At 48.1% G+C, this 20,141-nt stretch overlaps 1 protein-coding gene across 4 annotated transcripts in view; it reads left to right on the top strand.

The window, feature by feature from the left end:
- RIN2 (Ras and Rab interactor 2) overlaps positions 1–20,141 on the top strand; it is a 112,620-nt gene that overhangs the window by 52,018 nt on the left and 40,461 nt on the right. For all 4 annotated transcript variants that reach the window (XR_014235518.1, XM_082359539.1, XM_082359541.1 and 1 more), the window contains 3 exons: positions 9,962–10,154; positions 13,401–13,512; positions 16,842–16,914. Coding sequence is in view for 3 of the 4 variants with exons in the window: in XM_082359539.1 (XP_082215665.1) it covers positions 9,962–10,154; positions 13,401–13,512; positions 16,842–16,914 (378 nt within the window). In the remaining variant the exon portion in view is untranslated. The remainder of the gene's footprint in view (positions 1–9,961; positions 10,155–13,400; positions 13,513–16,841; positions 16,915–20,141) is intronic.

Below are 20,141 nucleotides of genomic sequence, written 5' to 3'. Positions count from 1 at the left end.
ACGACTTTTACACCCAAAGCCTACCCCTTGCTGCTCAATGGGAGGCTGGAGGGGGTGTCCATGAGGGAAACACACGAGCAGTGAGGACAGAGCTGCTAAAAGTTTGGATTTGTCGCCCTGGAAGGATTTGGGCTGCTGCTTTTCTCGCCCCAGGCCCTGAGATGGCCAGAGGCCAGGGGGCTCTTGCTGGCTGTGGTGATTTTTGCAGCTGTAGGGGAGGAAAACTTTCCTTTCTACCCTCTTGCTTCTATAGCTGATCTAGTAATTAAATCGACATAAGACCTTAACAGGAGAAAAACAAATTTTGTATGTAAAGGGGCCCCAAAGGCGTGAAACCCAAAGCCGGTCAGGAAAACAAGGCTTCTGTGCCATCCTGAGCTAAGAAAGGGCTCGGGATCTGGGGCTTCAAAGAGGAGAAGACAGTTCACAGGAAGGTGAGAGGAGCACGTGTTGGCAAACAGGTGTCTGCGATGCAGAGAAGTCTTTCTGTTATGGAAGGTCACCTTTGCCAGTAGCTCTCTTCCTGGCCAGGCCTCTATCCAAGTTCTTTCAAGCAGTTAAGGGGAAGGTAGCTCTCTCTGAGTCAGTTGGGCTGAGTCTTCAACTTGAAACAATCCACTTGCTAAAGTGGCGTATTTTGGGGTGGCATATTCTGCTTCCCCTCCCCACCCATTTCCTGGTAAACACAGAGACAAGAACCCTTTGTCTCCTGAGACAGGAACCAGTGGCCAGATTCTATTGTCGGGGCCTGGCTGAGGACAGGCCTGAGTCAGAGGATGTGCAGTGGGGACCCAGGCGGAAGCTATGGAGACCCAGGGTCCCCCACTTCTCTTTGCCCACTGAGCTTCTCCCCTTTCTCCCTCCCAAGGAATCAACCTCCTACCCCATCCCCATCATGCCCAGAGCAAGCATTTATTCCACGCCTGCCCAGGGTTAGGCCTGAGTATGGCCAAGGGATGAAGTCAGTCTAGAAAGACATACGTGTGATACAGAGTAAAATGGGGTGAGCAGCCCAGAGGCATATAAACAGTGGGTGAAGGAATTCAGCACAGCCGCAGGAGCCCGGGTCGGGGGGTGGGGCACTGGGGACAGGATTTGAGCCTGGTTTTGACAGGCGGGTCGGAGTCAGTTATGAACACTCAAGGACAGCTTGAACGTGGGCAAGGAGGGGGCTGAGCAGGGGCAAATAGATGCTTTTCTCAGGATGACCTTCCCCCTTGAAACTGAGAGAAGGGTTTGTGAAGATTAATACGGAAAAAATATTCTTGTCTCATTTGAACTGTCTCAGCCCAAGCTGCATTGATTGTGCCACGATTTTTCACTTATTCATGTACCATCTTTACTCTTCATCTACCTCATATTTTTCCTTAAATTGACTCACTTGTTACATTTATTTAAAAATAAATTTAATAAGCCAGTCATGAAAAGACAAGTGCCACATGATTCTACTTTTATGAGGTATTATTTATTTATTTATCTATTTATTTATTTATTTTATTTTTTGGGCTGCGTTGGGTCTTCATCGCTCCCCACAGGCCTTCTCTAGTTGCGGTGAGCGGGGGCTACTCTTCATTGTGGTGTGTGGGCTTCTCATTGCGGTGGCTTCTCTTATTGTGGAGCACGGCCTCTAGGCACATGGGCTTCAGTAGCTGCGGCACGTGGGCTCAGTAGTTGTGGTTCGCAGTCTCTAGAGTGCAGGCTCAGTAGTTGTGATGCATGGAGCTCAGCTGCTCCATGGCACGTGGGATCCTCCCGGACCAGGGCTTGAACCCGTGTCCCCTGCATTGGCAGGCGGATTCTTAACCACTGCGCCACCAGGGAAGTCCCTATATGAGGTATTTAGAGTCGTGAAATTCATAGGGACAGAAAGTAGAGGGTGGTTTCCAGGGACTAGGGGGAAGGGAGGAATGTGAGTTACTGTTTAACAGGTATAGAGCTTCAGATTTGCAAGAGGAAAACAGTTCTGAGCATGAATGGCTTTATTGGACAATTCTCAAATCAGGAAGCCTCCCATCTAGCCAGGAGAAAGGCGCTCCCTCGAGCTGCAGAAAAGGAAAGGTTTTTTAAGGTAGAGAGGAAATGGAAACATGAAATTATTAGCAAAGAATTCGTTGTTTTTGGCAAGGTCACCCTCCTAAGGGAAAGGAAGGGGTCTCTCAGGCTGAATATATTATTAGTGCTTACAAGGAAATTTCAAGCTGGCTGGTTAAAGGTCACATTCCTGGGGAAGGTTGAAACCGTACTTAGGTTAGGTAGTAAGTTTTGATGAGCTCAGCACAAGTGACTCCATTTGGGACCTGTTGTTTCTTTTTTAACAGTACTGATGGTTGTACAACAATACGAATGTATTTAATACCACTTAAAAATGGTTAGGATAGTAAGTTTTATGTCATGTGTATTTTTCCACAATAAAAAATGGGGAAAAAAGTAAATATCCCCACCATAATTGGGAATTACACTAAATACATGTAACTATTATATTAAATACTGGACATTAAAATAAAAACTGTGCTTCCATGTACTACCTTAGTGTATCCAGCACTCTTTTGGAATTACTGTCAACTTTTAATAAACCATTGAAAAGTTATAAAATATCAAAATTATTCTATCCTAACAGGTAGGGTTTTGTTTTGTTTTTGAGTTCTTTGCTTTGTAGCAGGACTTCAGCTCTTTATGTGAGGCAAATAGGCAATGAGATGAATCTTAAGCCATAATTAAGTCCTAGGCAAAAGCAACTTGGAACCTTGGGCTCTGCCCTTGTTTTTTGTTTGTTTTTGTTTTGTTTTATTGACGACGTTAGCATCTTATTGATAATAGTCAGCCCCATCTGTTTCTCTTGATTCATCCTCTGACTGTTTATTAGGCCTTTACAGTGTAAGCAAGGAAAAACTATTAGTTTTCTTAAAGGTCTGGAAGGTCCACTGGTGACTTTCAGGGAACCAGCCCTCGGGCTGCAGGAAGAGCTCTGAGTCTTCCCTGAGAGTTATCTTTGCTGGAAATCCAGGTAGGGCCTGGGAGGTAAGACCCAGGTAGAGCCTGTCTCTCACCCCTTCAGATCCCACAAGGCGGCCCTTGTGAATTACTCAGCCCCACATCCAACGCCAGAATTGGCCTGAAAAGACCAGGCACAGCGGGCAGGGTACTGCTTCCATGAAGAGAACTGCCTTTTGTAAAGCCTGATAGAGGAGATCGAGGGTGGTGCGTGGGGCAAGGAATTGAGGAGTAGGGAAGAAGGGGACAAAGGCCGAAAGCCAAGGTGTACTTTAGGGGGTTGTGATAATCCTTCCTCCAAATAATCCTGCAGACTTAGTCATCCACATGTCTCCACATGACTCAACTTACAGAGCCCACTAGTTCTGTTAGTAGAGGCAAAGCAGAAAACCTAGTTAAAATATAAGGACGGCTTTTCCATGAAGGAGATTGCAAAGGTAGTGAATTCCAAGGTAGATGGGATAGGGTTTGTGCAAAGGTGCATTGTTCTCTTCCATGCAAACACACAGAGCGAGCCAGGGAGCCATGGAATCTGGTTTGGGAGCCCACCTTATATATATATCATATAATTATATAGATATAATTCCTCAGGGCACTTGCCATTCATTCTACGAGAGGTTTTCTGAAGTTGTTAATCGACTAAACCTGTCTCTTTTCTCATTGAACTGTGATATGACACTCTGCTCTAGAAAGGAAAAGTCTTAGCACATTTAAAATATTTAATTGAAATAACTTTTGTCCTTAAAAAATAATCAAGTACATCTTATCGTAGGTGTTGATATAAATTATCCATTTAAAAAATGTAGTTGTTCAGCTTCATGATGTGTTTCTAATGCACACAGGAAAGGTTTGGAGGGCTTTCTGTTTTTTCTGTATACTTGTTTTGTCCCCATGTCCTGACTGAGGACAGAGCCCTCCAGAGCACTGCACTCGTGCTGAGACCCATTCGCCAGATGGACGTGTGCCACCCTTGTTGAGAGGAACAGTTGGGCATTTTGCCTTGTATCTAGTTCCCTTAAAGTTCATTTCTGCTATTCGACAGCTGAGCTAGGATTCTTGTATACAGAAGGTTGTCGAGTGTATCGACTGCACTAAAACAACTTCACATCAAAGTTTCCTGTATTTTATGTATTGCTTTCTTAATTGCCTGTCTTTATTTGAAAAAAAAAGACTTAACTGTAAAGTAATGTGTTGTTTGGGCTGGAGCTGGGGAGAGGGAGTGGTGTACTGGGAGGGACAAGGGAGCCTTTCTGAATATACTTTGGTTTAGACCCTGGACCTTAGAAGCTGCCTCAATGAACTGGGCCGTCCTCTGGGGTTCTGGATTAGGAGGACAAGAAAGCATCCCTTGGGGACACTGCTGCAAGTTTGTGGTTTCTCTGAGCTGAATCTGATTCTGTGATCAGGTCTTTCTGCCCGTCCTGCATTAGGATGCACGGGCTGCCATCACTTTTTCTTGCACCTGCCTAGGCTACCAACGCCTGGTCCCGGGAATGACGGGAATACAGCCAAGTGGAAAGGCCACTCACATCCCACACTCTGAAGAGTCTTAAATTGAGTGTGACCAGAATGTTAGAGAGCCCTGCCCCCGCCAGAGCGCGTGTAGTTGCCACCCATCTGCTGTAGAGCCCTGAGGCCCGGGTTGGTTGGAATGGGAGCACATACTGTCTGAGTTTTCCAGTGTTTGTTCTCTGCCCCTGGAGGCACCTTAGGTTTGTGGGGCATTCTGTGCTTTGCCCAGTATTTTCACATGTGGGTGCAGGTCTCACTGAATCCATAATTGAGCTTCATCTCCTCATGAAAGTGGGCCTAGACACTTGGAAATAGTAGTAATAGTTGAATAAATAAATGAATCCTATGCTCATAAAAGCCCAGTGAGATGCTATATATTTTCCCATCCCATTTTCCCCAACCTATTATTTTGAGAAATTTCAAATTGCAGAAAAGCTGCAAGAAGAGTACTATTCACCCATACTCACCAGTTGTTGAAATTTTACCACATTTTCCTTACCTCTATATTTTTCCCTTTTTTTGAGGGGGTGGAAGGGCATGAGGGGCTGATCATTTGGCACTTAATTTCCAACATTTTCACACTTTGCCTCTAAATTTTTCAGTATGCATCTCATGCATCTCTTAAGAACAAGAACATTTTCCTACAAACCATAATAAAGCTATCACAGTCAGGAGATTAAATATCAATACAGTGTTATCTAATATATACCCTTTTCAGATATTCCCAATTGTTCTTTTTTTTTTTTTTTAAGATGAAATGAGCCTAGCTCATTTTTTTTTTTTTTAAGAAGAATTTTTTTTTTTTAATTTTATTTATGGCTGTGTTGGGTCTTCGTTTCTTCTGCGAGGGCTTTCTCTAGTTGTGGCAAGCGGGGGCCACTCTTCATCGCGGTGCGCGGGCCTCTCACTATCGCGGCCTCTCTTGTTGCGGAGCACAGGCTCCAGATGCGCAGGCTCAGTAATTGTGGCTCACGGGCCTAGTTGCTCCGTGGCATGTGGGATCTTCCCAGACCAGGGCTCAAACCCGTGTCCCCTACATTGGCAGGCAGATTCTCAACCACTGCGCCACCAGGGAAGCCCCCAATTGTTCTTTATAGCTGCTTTTTATTCTGAGGCCATATGTGATCAATTCCGTGCACTCAACATGGTTGTCACATCTGTTTAGTCTCCTTTTATCTACAATAACCCACAGTTTCTTTTTTTAAATAATCTTTCACCACACTGACATTTTGAAGAGCTCAGGCCAGTGGTTTTGCAGAAGTCCCTGAATTTGGATTTGTCTGTTTCCTCCCATGTGGATTCACGTTAAATACATTTGGGGGCCGGAGGACTAGGTGGTGTTATAACCTTCTCAGAGCATCAGAGGTCAGAGGTACCATGTCAGGTGCTGGAGATGTTGACCCTGATCGCTTGGTCAGGGAGATGTCTCCTAGGTTCCTCCACTGTCAGGTCATCTTCTCCTCTTCAGGATAAGGAATCCATGGGATGATATTTTAAGGCTGTGAACGTTCTGTTTCCTAAGTCTTTCATTAGCATCCATTCATGAGATGTTATTTGCCACTTTCAGACAAAGCTTAAAAAGGGATCTGGCCAGGTCTCAGGTGCCAGCCTTCCCACTGTGACCATCTCCTGAGTCTCCTACTCCGTGGTTTATCTTTTATAAGCCACTCATCCTTTGCCCACCTTCACAATTTGCATGCAGACATCTGTCTTAGAAATCATGGTTCTATTCATCTCATCAGGTTCTTTCTTGGGTTGGATTCTCTAGAAACAGAGCCAGAGACAGGGCTTATAGGATGGGATGGGGAGGAAGCCAGGCAAAGATGTGGGGTCAGCAGGGGTGTCGCCTCTGCCTGACCCCTCAGGGAGCTCTGAAGTGGGACTAGCACCCCAGACGCGTCCCACCTTGAGGCAAGAAGCCCTGTCCTACACTCTGTATCAGTGTGTCCATGAGCAGTGCATCTGCTCCCAGGGGAGGGCATAGCTTCCTGGGTTGTCCAGAGAAGGGGGCAGATGTGAGCTTTTGGCAGCCAGCACTCGTAGCAGCAGGGGCATGGATGCCCGATTGGTAAAGGGGGTCTAGGCGGGCAGGGCGCCAACAGCATCCACTACAGTTTCGGTATTTCCCTCATTAGTTCTTTCCCAAGGCTTGTCCCCGATAAGCGGGACAAGCATGAGCTTAGTCATTTGCAAAGACAAGGTCTAATTTATGGTTGCTCCTTATGAGGCCCCATGAATCTTATTCACCGCCTTCCTGTCTGGACTGTGGTTTTTAAAGGTGAGGTCGGTTGTCAGAACAGAGACTTTATAGCTTCTTTTTTTGGGGGGGAGTAGGGATCTCTCTCACTCTTATATTTCTTTTCTTTTTTTGTTTAAACATCTTTATTGGAGTATAATTGCTTTACAGTGTTGTGTTCGTTTCTGCTGTATAGCTTCTTAACAACTTGAGCAGGATGGGCCCTTCTAAGGAAGGAAGAAGTGTCAACTCTCAGCACATGAGTGTCAGGATTGCCGTGTTACAGGTGGTAGAATTTGGTCTTGGTAAAATATCACCAACTTGAGACGGCAGGGCTGAAATATGTCTTTATTAGAGTTCCCAGAACTCTTTCAATGGCTTGTTACTCGTCTCCCCTCCCCTCCAAAAAAAAAAAAAAAAACCTAATTGGGTCTGAGTTCAAGTGCATATTTTGCTCTTGGGTCTCAAGCACGTGCTACTCAAGTTCTGGGATTGGCAGCATCAGAGTTACCCCAGAACCTGCTACAAATGCAGAATCCTAGGCCTACCCCGGACCTGCAGAATCAGAATATCTGGGGCTGAAACCAGGAAGTGTGGCTTCACACCCCCCAGGAGATTTCTCACCCAGGCTCAAGCGCTGATGCAAAGCAATGGTCGTAAACTTGGCTGTGCCCTGGGGTCTCCTGGGGAACCTAAACCATTCTGATGTCTGCAGTTCTGCCCCAAAGTGTCTGATTTGTTTGATCTGGGGGTGCAGTCTAGCCATCAAAAAGATTGAAACTCCCCAGGCGATTTTCATGGGCAGCCAGGGGTGAAAAATCACCGCTGTAAAGTTGCCTGCATTACCTCATGGGAAAGGAATTTTAACACCAGCTTCATTTTGAAGAGTTTGTTCCTAGAGCTGCAAAGATTCACTTCAAAATACCTGAAGGCCCTGGAATGGCATTTCCAGAATGAGGAACTGCCCTTTCTGGGCACAGATGGTCCCATCTGGAAAACTGCAGCAGCGGTAAAGAAAAACACTCACATATTTGAGAGCAGAGGAGATGTAAATCTTAAATGGGAACACGAGATTCTTTAGATCTGGAGCAAGTCAAGAGGTGATGGAGAGGGTGGGGGGGTGGTCTCTGGCGGCCCTCGTGCTGTCATCGTGGGCGGCTGTTTCTGAGCCTGCACGCCCCAAAATGTTCACTTAGGTGGGCTTCCTCTTAGGGGTGGAGTGGTCCACGTGGGGGTGACACACCTCCTTTCCCCCCCTCCCCTTCATTCAGACCCACCACCTGTCTTCGTCACTGTTAAAGCCTTCCTCCAGGCCACACATTTGGGTCTCTTTGAGTGTAGACATTTGAAGATGTTGTGTACCCCACCTGAACTTGGCCGTGCAGACGTGGATGGTCAGGCCTGGTGGTCCCACTGGCTGTTCCAGGACCATGTTGATGACCAGCTCATGGAGACCACTGAGCGTGGTAGAGGGGAAGACACCCCAGAGCTTAAGCAGCCTTGGGCAGGGGTCTCCACCCTCTCTCGACAGAGGCCTGCCCTTGGGCAGGTTCCTCAAGCAACCTGAGCCTCCTGGTTGTCTTTTTGAAAACTGGGATCCTGGCACCTCCTTTCAGGGCTACCGTGAGGAATAGATGAGAAAATATTTATAAAGGTTTGGCCAACAGTAGACACCACGTGGATACAAGCCATCCCGTGTTCACGATCTCACCTGTTACTTGCAAAGTTGGAGGAACACCAGAACTCTTGAATTTCTACCTCTGCCATTTCATGGCTGTTTATTACTCTGGACAGCTCAGGAGCTTCTTGGGGCTCAGTTTCCTCATTTGTAGAATGGGGATTAAATACTCAATAACAGGGTTAGGGTTGGGTGCCAAGGGAGATGATGGACATCAATATGGTATCTTTTTTTATAAATTTATTTATTTTTGGCTGCGTTGGGTCTTTGTTGCTGCACGCGGGCTTTCTCTAGTTGTGGTGAGCGAGGGCTACTCTTCACTGCGGTGCGCGGGCTTCTCATTGCGGTGGCTTCTCTTGTTGTGGAGCACGGGCTCTAGGCACGCGGGCTTCAGTAGTTGTGGCACGTAGGCTCAGTAGTTGTGGCTCCTGGGTTCTAGAGCGCAGGCTCAGTAGTTGTGGCGCACGGGCTTAGTTGCTCCGTGGCATGAGGGATCTTCCCGGACCAGGGCTCGAACCCGTGTCCCTTGCATTGGCAGGCAGATTTTTAACCACTGCGCCACCAGGGAAGTCCAATTTTTTTTTTTTTTGAGATCTTATCACATGCCATGCAATTCTGTGGTTTTCAGTATTTCAGAGTTGTACAGCCATGAGCCCACCTCATTCCAGAACATTTTCGTTACCTCGAAAGAACCTCCATTCCCACTAGCAGTCATGATATACCCCACGCCACTCCCCATCCCCGGCAACCACTAATCTTTCTGTCCCTATGTTTTTACCTAATCTAGATATTTCATATAAGTAGAATCAGTACACTATTGTGTCCGGCTTCTTTCACTTAGCATGGGGTCTTCGAGGTTTATTCATTTCATAGCATGGATCAGTGCCTCATTCATAAAAAGAATGAATGACTATAATGGCTGAATAAAATTCCATTGTATGGATATATCACATTTTATTTACCCATTCTTTAGTTGATGGAGATTTGGGATGTTTCCACTTTATGTATGGCAATTATGAATAATGTTCATATGATTTTATGAATAGCACAACACACCATTCAACTGTGGGTTTCTATTGGAAATAATATAGTAATGAAAATGAAAGTGCCTGGAAAGAAACGAAATCCAGTTCTTTGGGTACAAAATGAGTGTGTGTGTGTGTTTGCTTTTAGCGCTTGCCTGGTCGTGCTTTTGACTTCACGGTTACCATATGGAATTTAGCATTTAGGGTGTTTGGCTCAAAGTAAGAAATGTTCTATGGCAGAAGACAGAGTAGACAGCATTTAGGATGTTTAGAACCTTGTGAAAACTGGGTTAGAAGTAGAAGGTTGGGTGTGTTGAGTGTTGTTGAGTACTGTCTGTAACGTTAGAGATGAAGAGTGAAATAGAGCTTGGTGTCTGCCCCCGGAAAGCTTTCAGCCTGGAGGGGAAGGCAAAGGAGGTGGTGATGACAGGACGGCCCCGCCTAGGGGACCGAGGGATGCTGTCCTTGTGCGGGAGATCGTGCCGCAGTCGTTTGACCGCTGCCAATTCTCTCTCCTAGCATGGTGAGGCACAAGGACGATGGCTACTCTGAGGAAAAGGATGTGAAGACCTGTCCCCGGGACTCTGGCTACGACAGCCTGTCCAACAGGCTCAGCGTCTTGGACCGCCTCCTGCACACCCACCCCATATGGCTGCAGCTGGGTCTGAGCGAAGACGAGGCGGCAGGAGTCCTACGGGCACAGCCTCCGGGGGTAAGACTCAGAAGCGGGAAAGCATGTGGAGGCGGGCAGGGCTGCCGCTTCCTTAAAGAGAAAGATGTGGAGTTCCAGAGAGCTCTTCCCAGCCTGCAGGGAGCACAGTTCCCGGTGTGTACCTCGTTCCAGTGCAGAGAAATTCTGGAAATTATGGAGGCAGCTCCCAGGAGCAGAGCCCTTCATGATTTGTCTTTCTGCCTTCCTCTGCCCGGTGACCATGTGTACGCAGGTCTGCAGGATAACCGGGCACCTGGGTCCTGAGGAGGGGCCGCTGGCTGGAGGCCCTGGGCCTGCCTTCTGGAGATCTGACGTTGGGGTTGAGTCTGGTTGTGGGGTCCTCAGTTGCCCCTGTGGTTTTCCTTTCAGTATGAGCCTGGGAACCCTGCCAGGGCCCAACCATCCAACGTGGGACCCAATCTTCAGAAGTTCCATGTCCATAGTCTTGTCTGCTCTGGCTGTCAATGTGATCCTCCTTTCCTTGGATTGTCTCAGGGACAAATCAAAGTCCAGTTGGGTTTTTTCAGCTCCCCCCTGCCCAAGACCAGTCTAATCTTACTCAAGCCCATTCCATGACGCTATAGAAGTTTCTCAGAAAATGTTATTCAGTGATGGGTAGGTATTTCCTGTGCTGTCCGACATGGTAGCCACTTGCCTCATGTAGCTATTTAAATTACATTAATAAAATAAAATAGAATAAAAAATTCGGTTCCTCAGTGGCATTAGCCACATTTTAAGGGCTCACTAGTCCCAGGGGTTGGTGGCTACCATATTGGATGGATAGCACAAAGTAGTGACCATTTCCACCATCATAGAAAGTTCTACTGGACAGCGCTTGTGTACAATGTCTACTTCCAAAACAAGGATAAATACAGTAAATCACAGATAAAATAATACTGGAAACAACACACAACAAGAGATAGAAACTAAGAAATAGATGGAGAGGCAAGGAGAAAATTCCTTCAGTAGCTGGCTGAAGAATGTTGTAACAGTTGGGCATAAATTTTTAAGTTTCCTATCAGCCAGAGCTTGTCAGTTATCACTTTTTGACTTGTGAGTCTTTGTTTCTCATCTGACAGAAGCAGACAGGACTAAGTCCTCTGTTGGAACACACTCAGGGTGACAAGCACAGTATTCGATCATCTCGGCAGAGAATTCCTTGGCCAGCATGCCGGGTTGTTGCCCTTGGTTTTGGTCGATATGATCAGGACCCCCTTCTGTGAGGCCCCCACTTTTTTCAGGTTGAGTTGTCTGCTCCTGTATTTCTGCAAAAATTCTAAAGAGGGAGGTTGCCATGTTGCTAGGCAACAATTCCCCTCCCTGCCCATCCCCGCTCCTGGAGTCAGGCACGTCCATTCCTGCTGAGACCTGATGGGGAGCAAGTCAGGCAGAAGGTTCTCCACCTACCTGAGCCCTGGGCAGGACCTGCCTGATGGGGTGGAGCAGAGCGAGGGCAGGGTGAGGACGGGAGAGGCCACGGTTCACCAGGAGAAGTGAGGATGCTGAAGAGAAGGAAGGGCAGGTGTGTGAAGGAGAGAGATTTGAAAGACCAGCTCTGGTGGCATCTGGTCCTTGGGAGGCCACCATCCCTGATTCATCTACAACCTAAGACAGTGGCCGACAAACTGTTTCTATAAAGAGTCGGAGTGTCACTATTTGGGGCTTTGTAGCCCATACAGTCTCTGTCACAGCCACTCAACTCTGCCATCGTAGGGCAGCCATAGCCATAGACAGTACGTAAACCAAGAAGCAAGGCTGTATGTCAATAACACTGTGTTTGTGAAAGCAAGCAGCAGGATGGATTTGGTCTGTAGGCCATGCTTTGCCAACTGTTGACCTAAGGTTTCAGACGTTCAGGAGATACAGCTTAGAGGTTGTGCCCTCCCTGACCCCAAGGCTCAAGGAGATCCCACCTCCTTAAGGGAGTGATACTTCTTTCCACCAACCAGCAGCTACCTCGCACCAGTACTTTGGGGCTTTTACTCAACCCGATAGCATTGAGGAAACACCTGCTTAAGCTTCAGGGTGACCCAGAGCCATTGACTCCCAGAGCTGGCAAATTTTTTGGCTGCCTCCCTATGGGTGCTGGGAAAAAAGAGGGAACTTAAGATCTTCCTGTCTCCTTACCAGATACCCAATTCCCGTTACCCCTCCTCCCCAAAAAATCATCTTAGGAGCTATTGACTGGACATCGAGAAAGAAATGAAGATTAGGTGGACAAAATAAAAGGCTGTAGAAAAGCAGGAGAGAGTAGGTATCCAAATGCAGAGGAAAGAGAAGTAGGTAAAGAAACAGGACAGGATGGGATCCTTGGAGAAGGCTCATGTACCCCAGGAGGGAACAGGGACGCAGCGGATCACCACCCTGCAGACCCCAGGGAGTGCCATTTGATTTGTTGTCTAAGTAGATGGCGCCCCCTGGAGTTGTGCAGTGCGTGGCCTGTACAGCAGTATGCGGCGTACTCACCTCTGCAGTGACAGAGGATAGGATGGTCTCCTGAGATCAGCACCGGGAGTTAGGTGGGTTTAAACATACATCTAAATACACTATTTGGAACTGGAGGGAGCTGTCACAAAGTGAAGCGAGTCAGGAGTAAAGTTAGGACCACCAACCTCAGTGTTGGCTGTGGCGAACCTCAGAGCCCAAGCTACCTGTCTCCCAAGGGAAGTTGCTATTTTCAGCTCCAACGGATGTGGCCATGCCTGGTCTTGCCTTATCATCTCATTTTCCAAGAGAAGCTAGACATTCGGATTTTAATGTGAAAAACAAAAAACCTTGTGCTTTTTCGCTGTTGGCAACAAATTCAGATTTCTGTCTTAAATACACCCATAAGCCAAATTAGCCAAAGAACTTCTAATTCACCACCTATGGCTTAGCCATGTTACCTGTGTCTAGAAATTTAGGGTTCGTCAACCAGCATGCCTTTATCAGACACAGGCTAGAGAATATGTACCGTGAGCTGTAAAGCAGTCACCAGACTGAAAATGCTTTTGCACACTTAGCCTCATGGAGAAGGTTCTGTCAAAGGGAAAGTGGGATTCTCCTGAGGCCAGTTACCAAAGAAGGGCATCTGTGGCCTGCTTGCTCACCACCCCTTCCCATGGCAGCAGTGTTCTGCCCTAAGCCGTGTAGTTCGGCTACGAGAGGGGTTCCACTCATGGGTGCTGGGTGTGCAGGAGATCACATGCCCAGGTGCCAGCCTTTGAGATGTTTCCTAAGCTTGAATTCTTTTTTTCCCTCCCCTAGATCTTCCTGGTTCGTAAATCCACCAAAATGCAGAAGAAAGTCCTCTCCCTTCGCCTGCCCTGTGAATTTGGAGCCCCACTCAAGGAATTTGCCATAAAGGAAAGCACATACAGTAAGTGGTCAACGGATGGTTAGGTGCCGGTGACACGAGGGCCTGGGGTCTTTGAGCAAGTAGAAGAGGAGAGAGCCTGCACTTTGAGACGGACAGACGTGGGTCTGTGTCCCAGCGCTATCGCTTGTCCCCAGGATGACTGGGCAGGTAACCTACCCTAGGAGCCTCGGTTTTCTTATCTGTATAGTGTTAACAGTTCAGTTAAACAACTTGTGTGCAAGGTTCGCATTCTACTGCCTGGCATATGGCAGGGGCCTAACAGAGGCTGGTTTCCTCGCCCTCTTCCCAGTTATGCAGGGCGTGGTCCCCAGGTTTGCTGATGACTAAGCTGCAGGGTGGGCTGCACCACTGAGCCTTTTTATGGGCTCTCACGCCAAAGAGTGTGTCTGCACAGCTCTGTGAATAGTCCCTGAAGGGGACATGTTCCCTCTAGGCCATCACTGTTCAGTGTGCTATGAAAGGCAGCTGATCGTAGGCAGAATCTAGCCCTTTGGAAAAATGGACTGGCTGAAGTTTTGGAGGGATAGTGGTCAGGGGTGTTGGTTTCTTTCTGCCGAACCATGGTCATTGGAAATCTGAAATCTTGGAAGGCCAAGTTTTCAATGGAAAAGGGAACAAACAGTCCTGATGTCCTGCCAGGCCCCCAGTAGTAATCAGAAGATGGACCTACACCCCCAAGGGGAAGGCTTCACTGAGCCACAGGTGAGCAAGCTGAGGTGTGAAGGCGAGTTTGGATGCTGGTCAACTGTCCAATAAGATAATGGAGACCAGGTTCTCGTTATAACCTGAGCAAGCCTCAGTCCCTGCCTTTGAAGGAGCCGAAGGTCCTGAGACCAATTTCAAGGCAGATACTGGCTTCCACTCAGCCCAGAGTTCATAGTCTTGCTGAGCCCAGGAGTCATTAACTGGGTCTGGAGGAGGTGTTTCTGGAGCAGCCTCTCTGTGATGTATGACTGGCCTCAGGTCCCGTGATGTTTTCCCTCCAGGCCTCTCCCAAGGTCCCTGGCTTCAGGGAAAAGCTTCCACGTGCAAAGTCATCTGAGCAGTCACTGAACCTGGCTCATGATCCGCCGGTTTATTTACATTAGGAGGGAATCAGAAGGTAGATTTCAAACCCACCATCTGAAAGGCAATGAATTAAATATTAAATGAAGAATGGTGATTCTGAGTTGGCTTTTGAAGCTCAGCTAGCCAAGAAGTAATATATCTAAGTGGTTTTTTGTTTTTTGTTTTAATTATATATTTACTTTTGGCTGCATTGGGTCTTCGTTGCTGCACACGGGTTTTTCTCTAGTTGTGGCGAGCGGGGGCTGCTCTTCGTTGCGGTGCGTGGGCTTCTCATTGCGGTGGCTTCTCTTGTTGTGGAGCACGGGCTCTAGGCGCGCAGGCTTCAGTTAGTTGTGGCTCACGGGCTCAGTAGTTGTGGCTCACGGGCTCTAGGGCGCAGGTTCAGTAGTTGTAGCACATGGGCTTAGTTGCTCCGCGGCATGTGGGATCTTCCCGGACCAGGGCTCGAACCCGTGTTCCCTACATTGGCAGGAGGATTCTTAACCACTGCGCCACCAGGGAAGTCCCCGAAGTGGTTTTTAAATCCTTTCTAACAGCCAAAGTTAACCATGATAAGTTAGCCTGCAAATCCCTCCTTCCCCTCCCGCAATAAGTACAGTTAGTGTTTGTACTTTAAACTTTTCTTGTTCACCTGAGGTCCCTCCCTGGCTGAACAATTTTCCTCCCTATTTTGTAAAGACTTTTATCACTTCCCTAGTCCTCTCCAGGTGACTTAAAGTGGCTGAAAGAGCTAGTCTGAGCAAAGCATTAACCTGCCTATGACTGATTACCACCAGGCCTCAGTCCCACCGGTTCCCCTTCCCGGCCAGGGTTTACCTTCTCTGCAAATTGAGGTGCACTGAGAGAGGAAGAACTGGCTTTAAAAACATAAGATATTTTGTCATAACATCTGGACAGTGTGTTTCATAATAAGTACCACCTCATATCTGTGTAGACTTCTTTCACGTTACTCCCTTTTTTTAAATGTTTATTTATTTACTTATTTGGTTGTGCCGGCTCCTTAGTTGCGGCATGCAGACTCTTAGTTGTGGCATGTGTGTGGGATCTAATTCCCTGACCAGGGATTGAACCTGGGCCCCCTGCATTGGGAACGTGGAGTCTTACCCACTGGACCACCAGGGAAGACCCTAAGTTACTATATTTTTTTAAAAAATTGCACTTCCCACTACTATCCTTCTGGGAGACGAGGGAAGTACAGTTATGGTCCATTTTACAGATGAGAAAACCGAGGCTCAGAGAGGTTAACCTACCCCAAGTCCATTCCCTTTTACTTAGCTCACGAAATTGTGGTGCACATGTGTGTGTGTTTCTGTTTCTGCGTCTGTCTGTCTGTCGCTCATGGTATATGTGTGGAGGTATAGATGTGTTTGGGGTGCTACAGAAATAGTAAGCGAAATCATACAACGTAAGCAAGTAATAAGCAAAATAAATGAGGCTATGGAAGGGAGAGAAACTCGTCTGATTGAGGAAATGAGGAAATCTTCACACAGCTGAGGCTCTTTGGAATGTTGCTGGAAGAATGGCTGCAGGGGTGGCATTTCGGCAAAGAGGGAGTGAGGAGTGGTTGGCAAATACGTGAGTTTTTGAAGTCAAGCCGCTCTCTGTTCCATCATCTAGAAGATGTATGAAATGGCACACCATCTTGCCAGAATATTTCTTGCATGCTTGCACGCTTGGTGGTGGCGGTGGGAGTGGGTAGGGGCTAAGTAAATGAATTTTAGAATCTTTCCTACAGAGTTGAAGTCAAAGCTGATTTATGAGAACCCCGTGTTATCCTCCAAGCCTCGAGCTCCTTCTCTGCCTTGTGTCTGTACCAGAAGTGGCCCGTTTTGGCAAAGAGGGTTGTGACCCAGGAGGTCCGGCCCGGGAGGGTCAAGGGCCGGTGGGGCCTTGGTGTCCCCCGAGCCCTGTCTCCTGATGGCCTCTCACTCCAGCCAGTCTGGCCCCTTGACCCTGCCCAGCTTTGCGTCCCAAACTTTAAAAAAAGATAGCTGTGTCATTTGAGTCTGCGCTGGTCTGTTTACCAGGCACTGGAGCACGTGCTCCAATGAGTCAGGGGCCAGACTTCTAGGCCCCCAACCCCTCCCCTGGCCTGTGTCTGGCGACCGCACAGCTGGTTCCCATCAGCCGTGCGGGAGTCGGTCAGGGAGCCCAGAGATGCTTCTGCCCTCGCAGCAGGCAACATCCAACATTGAGGGCCTTTCCTTTCCCAGGATGCGCTCAGGGACACTCAGCTGGTTTCCAAACTCTCTCTTTTCCAGCCTTTTCCCTGGAAGGCTCAGGAATCAGTTTTGCGGATTTATTCCGGCTCATTGCTTTCTACTGCATCAGCAGGTAAGGCCTCTTCGTCTCCCGATTTCAAGCCCCTGCTAGGCGTGTGCACTATCACCGGCCCCCAGGTTTCTTGATTCGTCCCGGGCGCAGGGCTCTGGAAGGCTTGTCACCTATTGAATGTCCCTGGAAGGATTGGCCCCTGAGGTGAAAGGGTCACCAGGCCCCCTGTGCCAGGCTTAAGATCAGAATAACTAGCCCAGCCCCTCTAAGTGTAAAATAACACGCACACGCAGAAAGGGACCCGTGATGCAAACGTGTAATGTTTAAAGGTCCCTGATAATGTTTCTGAAAAACCCCCAGTGGATGCAGTTCATCTAGAAATGTGGTTCCTTCAACCAGCCCATAAATCTTGCATCGCTCTCCTTCAGGCCCGCTGGGTACCCCTGTCTTTTTTGTAAGTAAAGGGACTGTTTCAGTCTACATGAAGCCAAGCCCCAAATCCCGATGTTAACAAGTGTCAGGAGAGTGCAAGTTGGGGAAGGCTTTCTTCTTTCTTTCTTTTCTGTGAGCCATCCCAGTTTCTCAAGTCAAGGGTTCTTTCCATGAATGAGGCTCAAAACTCATTGTCTGCAGGGGTCGATGTTGCCTCCCCTCAGGTAGCCTGGCTCAGTTGGCCTCCTTGGCTTTTCTTGTGCATCTCTCGCAGCCTATAGAGCAGAGACGGGCTAGATCCTTGGGGGTTGGGGGGAGGGTAGGCACCAAGCTGTCCACTCCTGGAGGTCCCCAGGCCAGGCCAGCCGAAGCTGCAGTCAGTGGCCTGATGGGGGAGGGCACTTCCAGAGGGGGAGCCCAGCGGGAAGAAGGGGGGGCTTCCTCCAGAATGGGACCAGAGCCCTGTGAGTGCCCTGCAGGGGCCGCCACCTGCCAGGGTGTGGGCAGGAGCCCTCACCTGTGTGAGGAAGTCCGCCCAAAGCGAGGAGGCCAGTGCAGAAGCCCTCACATCCCCAGGGATGCACACCTGCCCTGGCGTGAGCCCGGCAGCCCCTGGGAGTGACTGTCAACCCTGGCATGACGGTCAGAGGTGAGGCTGGCCGACATTTACACATTACAGTTTGCTTCTTGACGAGCCTGCCGTTGTTGTGAAAGATCATCCCACCTATAAAACAGAATTTGGCAGCCATGCACGAAAGATACCATCTCTCCCCTCGGTGGTCACTGTAAACTAAGTGCCGCTGTCTGGAGTCGCTTGGTGACTGAAGGGGACAGAGTACCTAGAAGCCTTGGTGACCCACAAAGCATGATGCCAACACAAGATGCTCACGGGCAAATCCCTACGTTGGCATTTTGTGATTAATATTCAGTCTCCTCTTTAGAGATATGATATGTAGAGTAAAAAAAATTAAAAAAATAAATCTAGCTTATGCATGCATTAAAACTCTTGAGTGAAACGTTTATACAGAAGATGGCTTTATTTTGTCTGTTATGCAAGTTTTAGAACCAGGGTTAGGTGAGAAGGAGGCGCCCCCTCTTTGTGTGTGTGTGTGTGTGTGTGTGTGTGTGTGTGTGTGTGTGTGTGTGAGAGAGAGAGAGAGAGAGAGGAGAGGCTGTGTCATGCCCTTGGCTGGCACGGGGGGGAGAGTACTCACGCACAACATCTAATTTTCTAGTAGATCAAAGCCTAAAACCACCCATTAGTGAATGACAGGTGTGGTTTCCTGTCATCTCTCATTAAGGAAAACCCAAACCAATTATGCAATATTTAGGCTCTAGGTACTGCATTGGGCAAAGTAAAACCTTAAAATAAACGTAGGTTGGTTTTGTTATGTGTGGCTTTCCTCCCAATTGCCTAAAGAAAGTTAGGTTTTCATTCAGTGGGTACAGCCATGGAAATACAGATTTGCATGATGCTTTGGTGTTACAAAATTCTGGTCTCAATAGTCTTCATTTAACATTATAATCAGGGCCATGGCCTCTCCTGGGTCCGGCAGCAGCTCTTACACAAACGCCGCATCCCCTGACGCTCCACCTGCTTCATTCAGAACAGATGCAAGTGGACGAGGTGCTCACAATGTTTGGGGACAGATGAAAGGGTCTCCTGGAAGCAGGAGGTGACCCGGGCTTAATACCCCAGGAAAGAGGAGCCTCCCGACTGCCAACTCCTAGCATTTATGTGAGCCCTCGTGTAACAAACCTTAGTAACAAACCTTACTAATTTGTTATTCATTGTCAACAGCCTCAAGGGTTCCAAAAGTCTCCAGTCATCCAGATTTAATCTGATTCAGCCTACAGTGTTGCCCAATCTTACTGTAAACGACTAGTTGTTTTGTATAGTTATTTTCTTCAGTGGAAATCTTCAGGTCATCTTGTGTTGACAAAACACAGGCAGGAGCTCTGAGCTTTGTCCTCACGTTCTCCACCCCAGCCACGGGGGTTAGGGTGGGGGTGGGGGTTGGGGATGGGGGTCTCCTTGCTGTTCTTCATACATGCCAGACCCTCTCCCACCCCAGGGCCTTTGCACCTGCTGCTCCTTCTGCCTGGAATGTTCTTTCCCTCATAGTTTACTTCCTGGCCACCTTTAGATCTTCAGTCAAATGCTACCTGCTCACGGGGCCTTCCCTGGCCAACTCTCACACTTGAACCCTCTTTATTTTTCCCCTTTTGTACTTTACTTTTATCCATGGGGCACATCCCCTTCTCGTGTATTCTATGAATTGCTTGATTGTTCTCTGTCTGCTGGCGTCCGCTGGAGTGAAGCTCTGTGCAGGTGGGGACTTTGTCTGTTTTGTTCCCAGCACCTGGCACATCACAGATGACCATAGACTTTGCTGGATGGATGAATGAATTCTTTCTTTGTTACACCAGTACCACCACTGAAAAAAATAAGTCCTTTTCTGATAAGTCACCCTTGTCATTGCATATTCATTCATCCATTTATTCAAAACACATTCTCTCCCTGTCTGTGTCAGGCAAGGCCCTGTGCTGAGCCCCGTGAAGATTTCATCAGTGCTTAGAGCATGATCCTAACCCTTGTGCATGAAGATGAACAAGTGCTTTTTAAGTCTGCCTCTGCCCTTTTGGAGAAAGCAGGAGGTCATGATGGCGACGCTATGCCCTGGCCGCAGCAGGACCCTGGTGCCAGCCCAGCTCCTTCCTCTTGGGCCTGCTGGTCCGTGATGCTGCAGTGCATGTGTTTCCTGGTCTACACATGGCATGATGCTGCTTGGGGGCAGGATTGTCACATGAGGTCCTTTAGATTTGCCTTTCTGCTCAAAGCATGGCCCAGGGTC

Source organism: Balaenoptera borealis (assembly GCF_965194805.1).
Source record: "Balaenoptera borealis genome assembly, chromosome: 16".
NCBI classification, from domain to species: Eukaryota; Metazoa; Chordata; class Mammalia; order Artiodactyla; family Balaenopteridae; genus Balaenoptera; species Balaenoptera borealis.
Note: the sequence above shows the minus strand (reverse complement) of the source record. Positions and strands in the feature narration are given on the sequence as shown.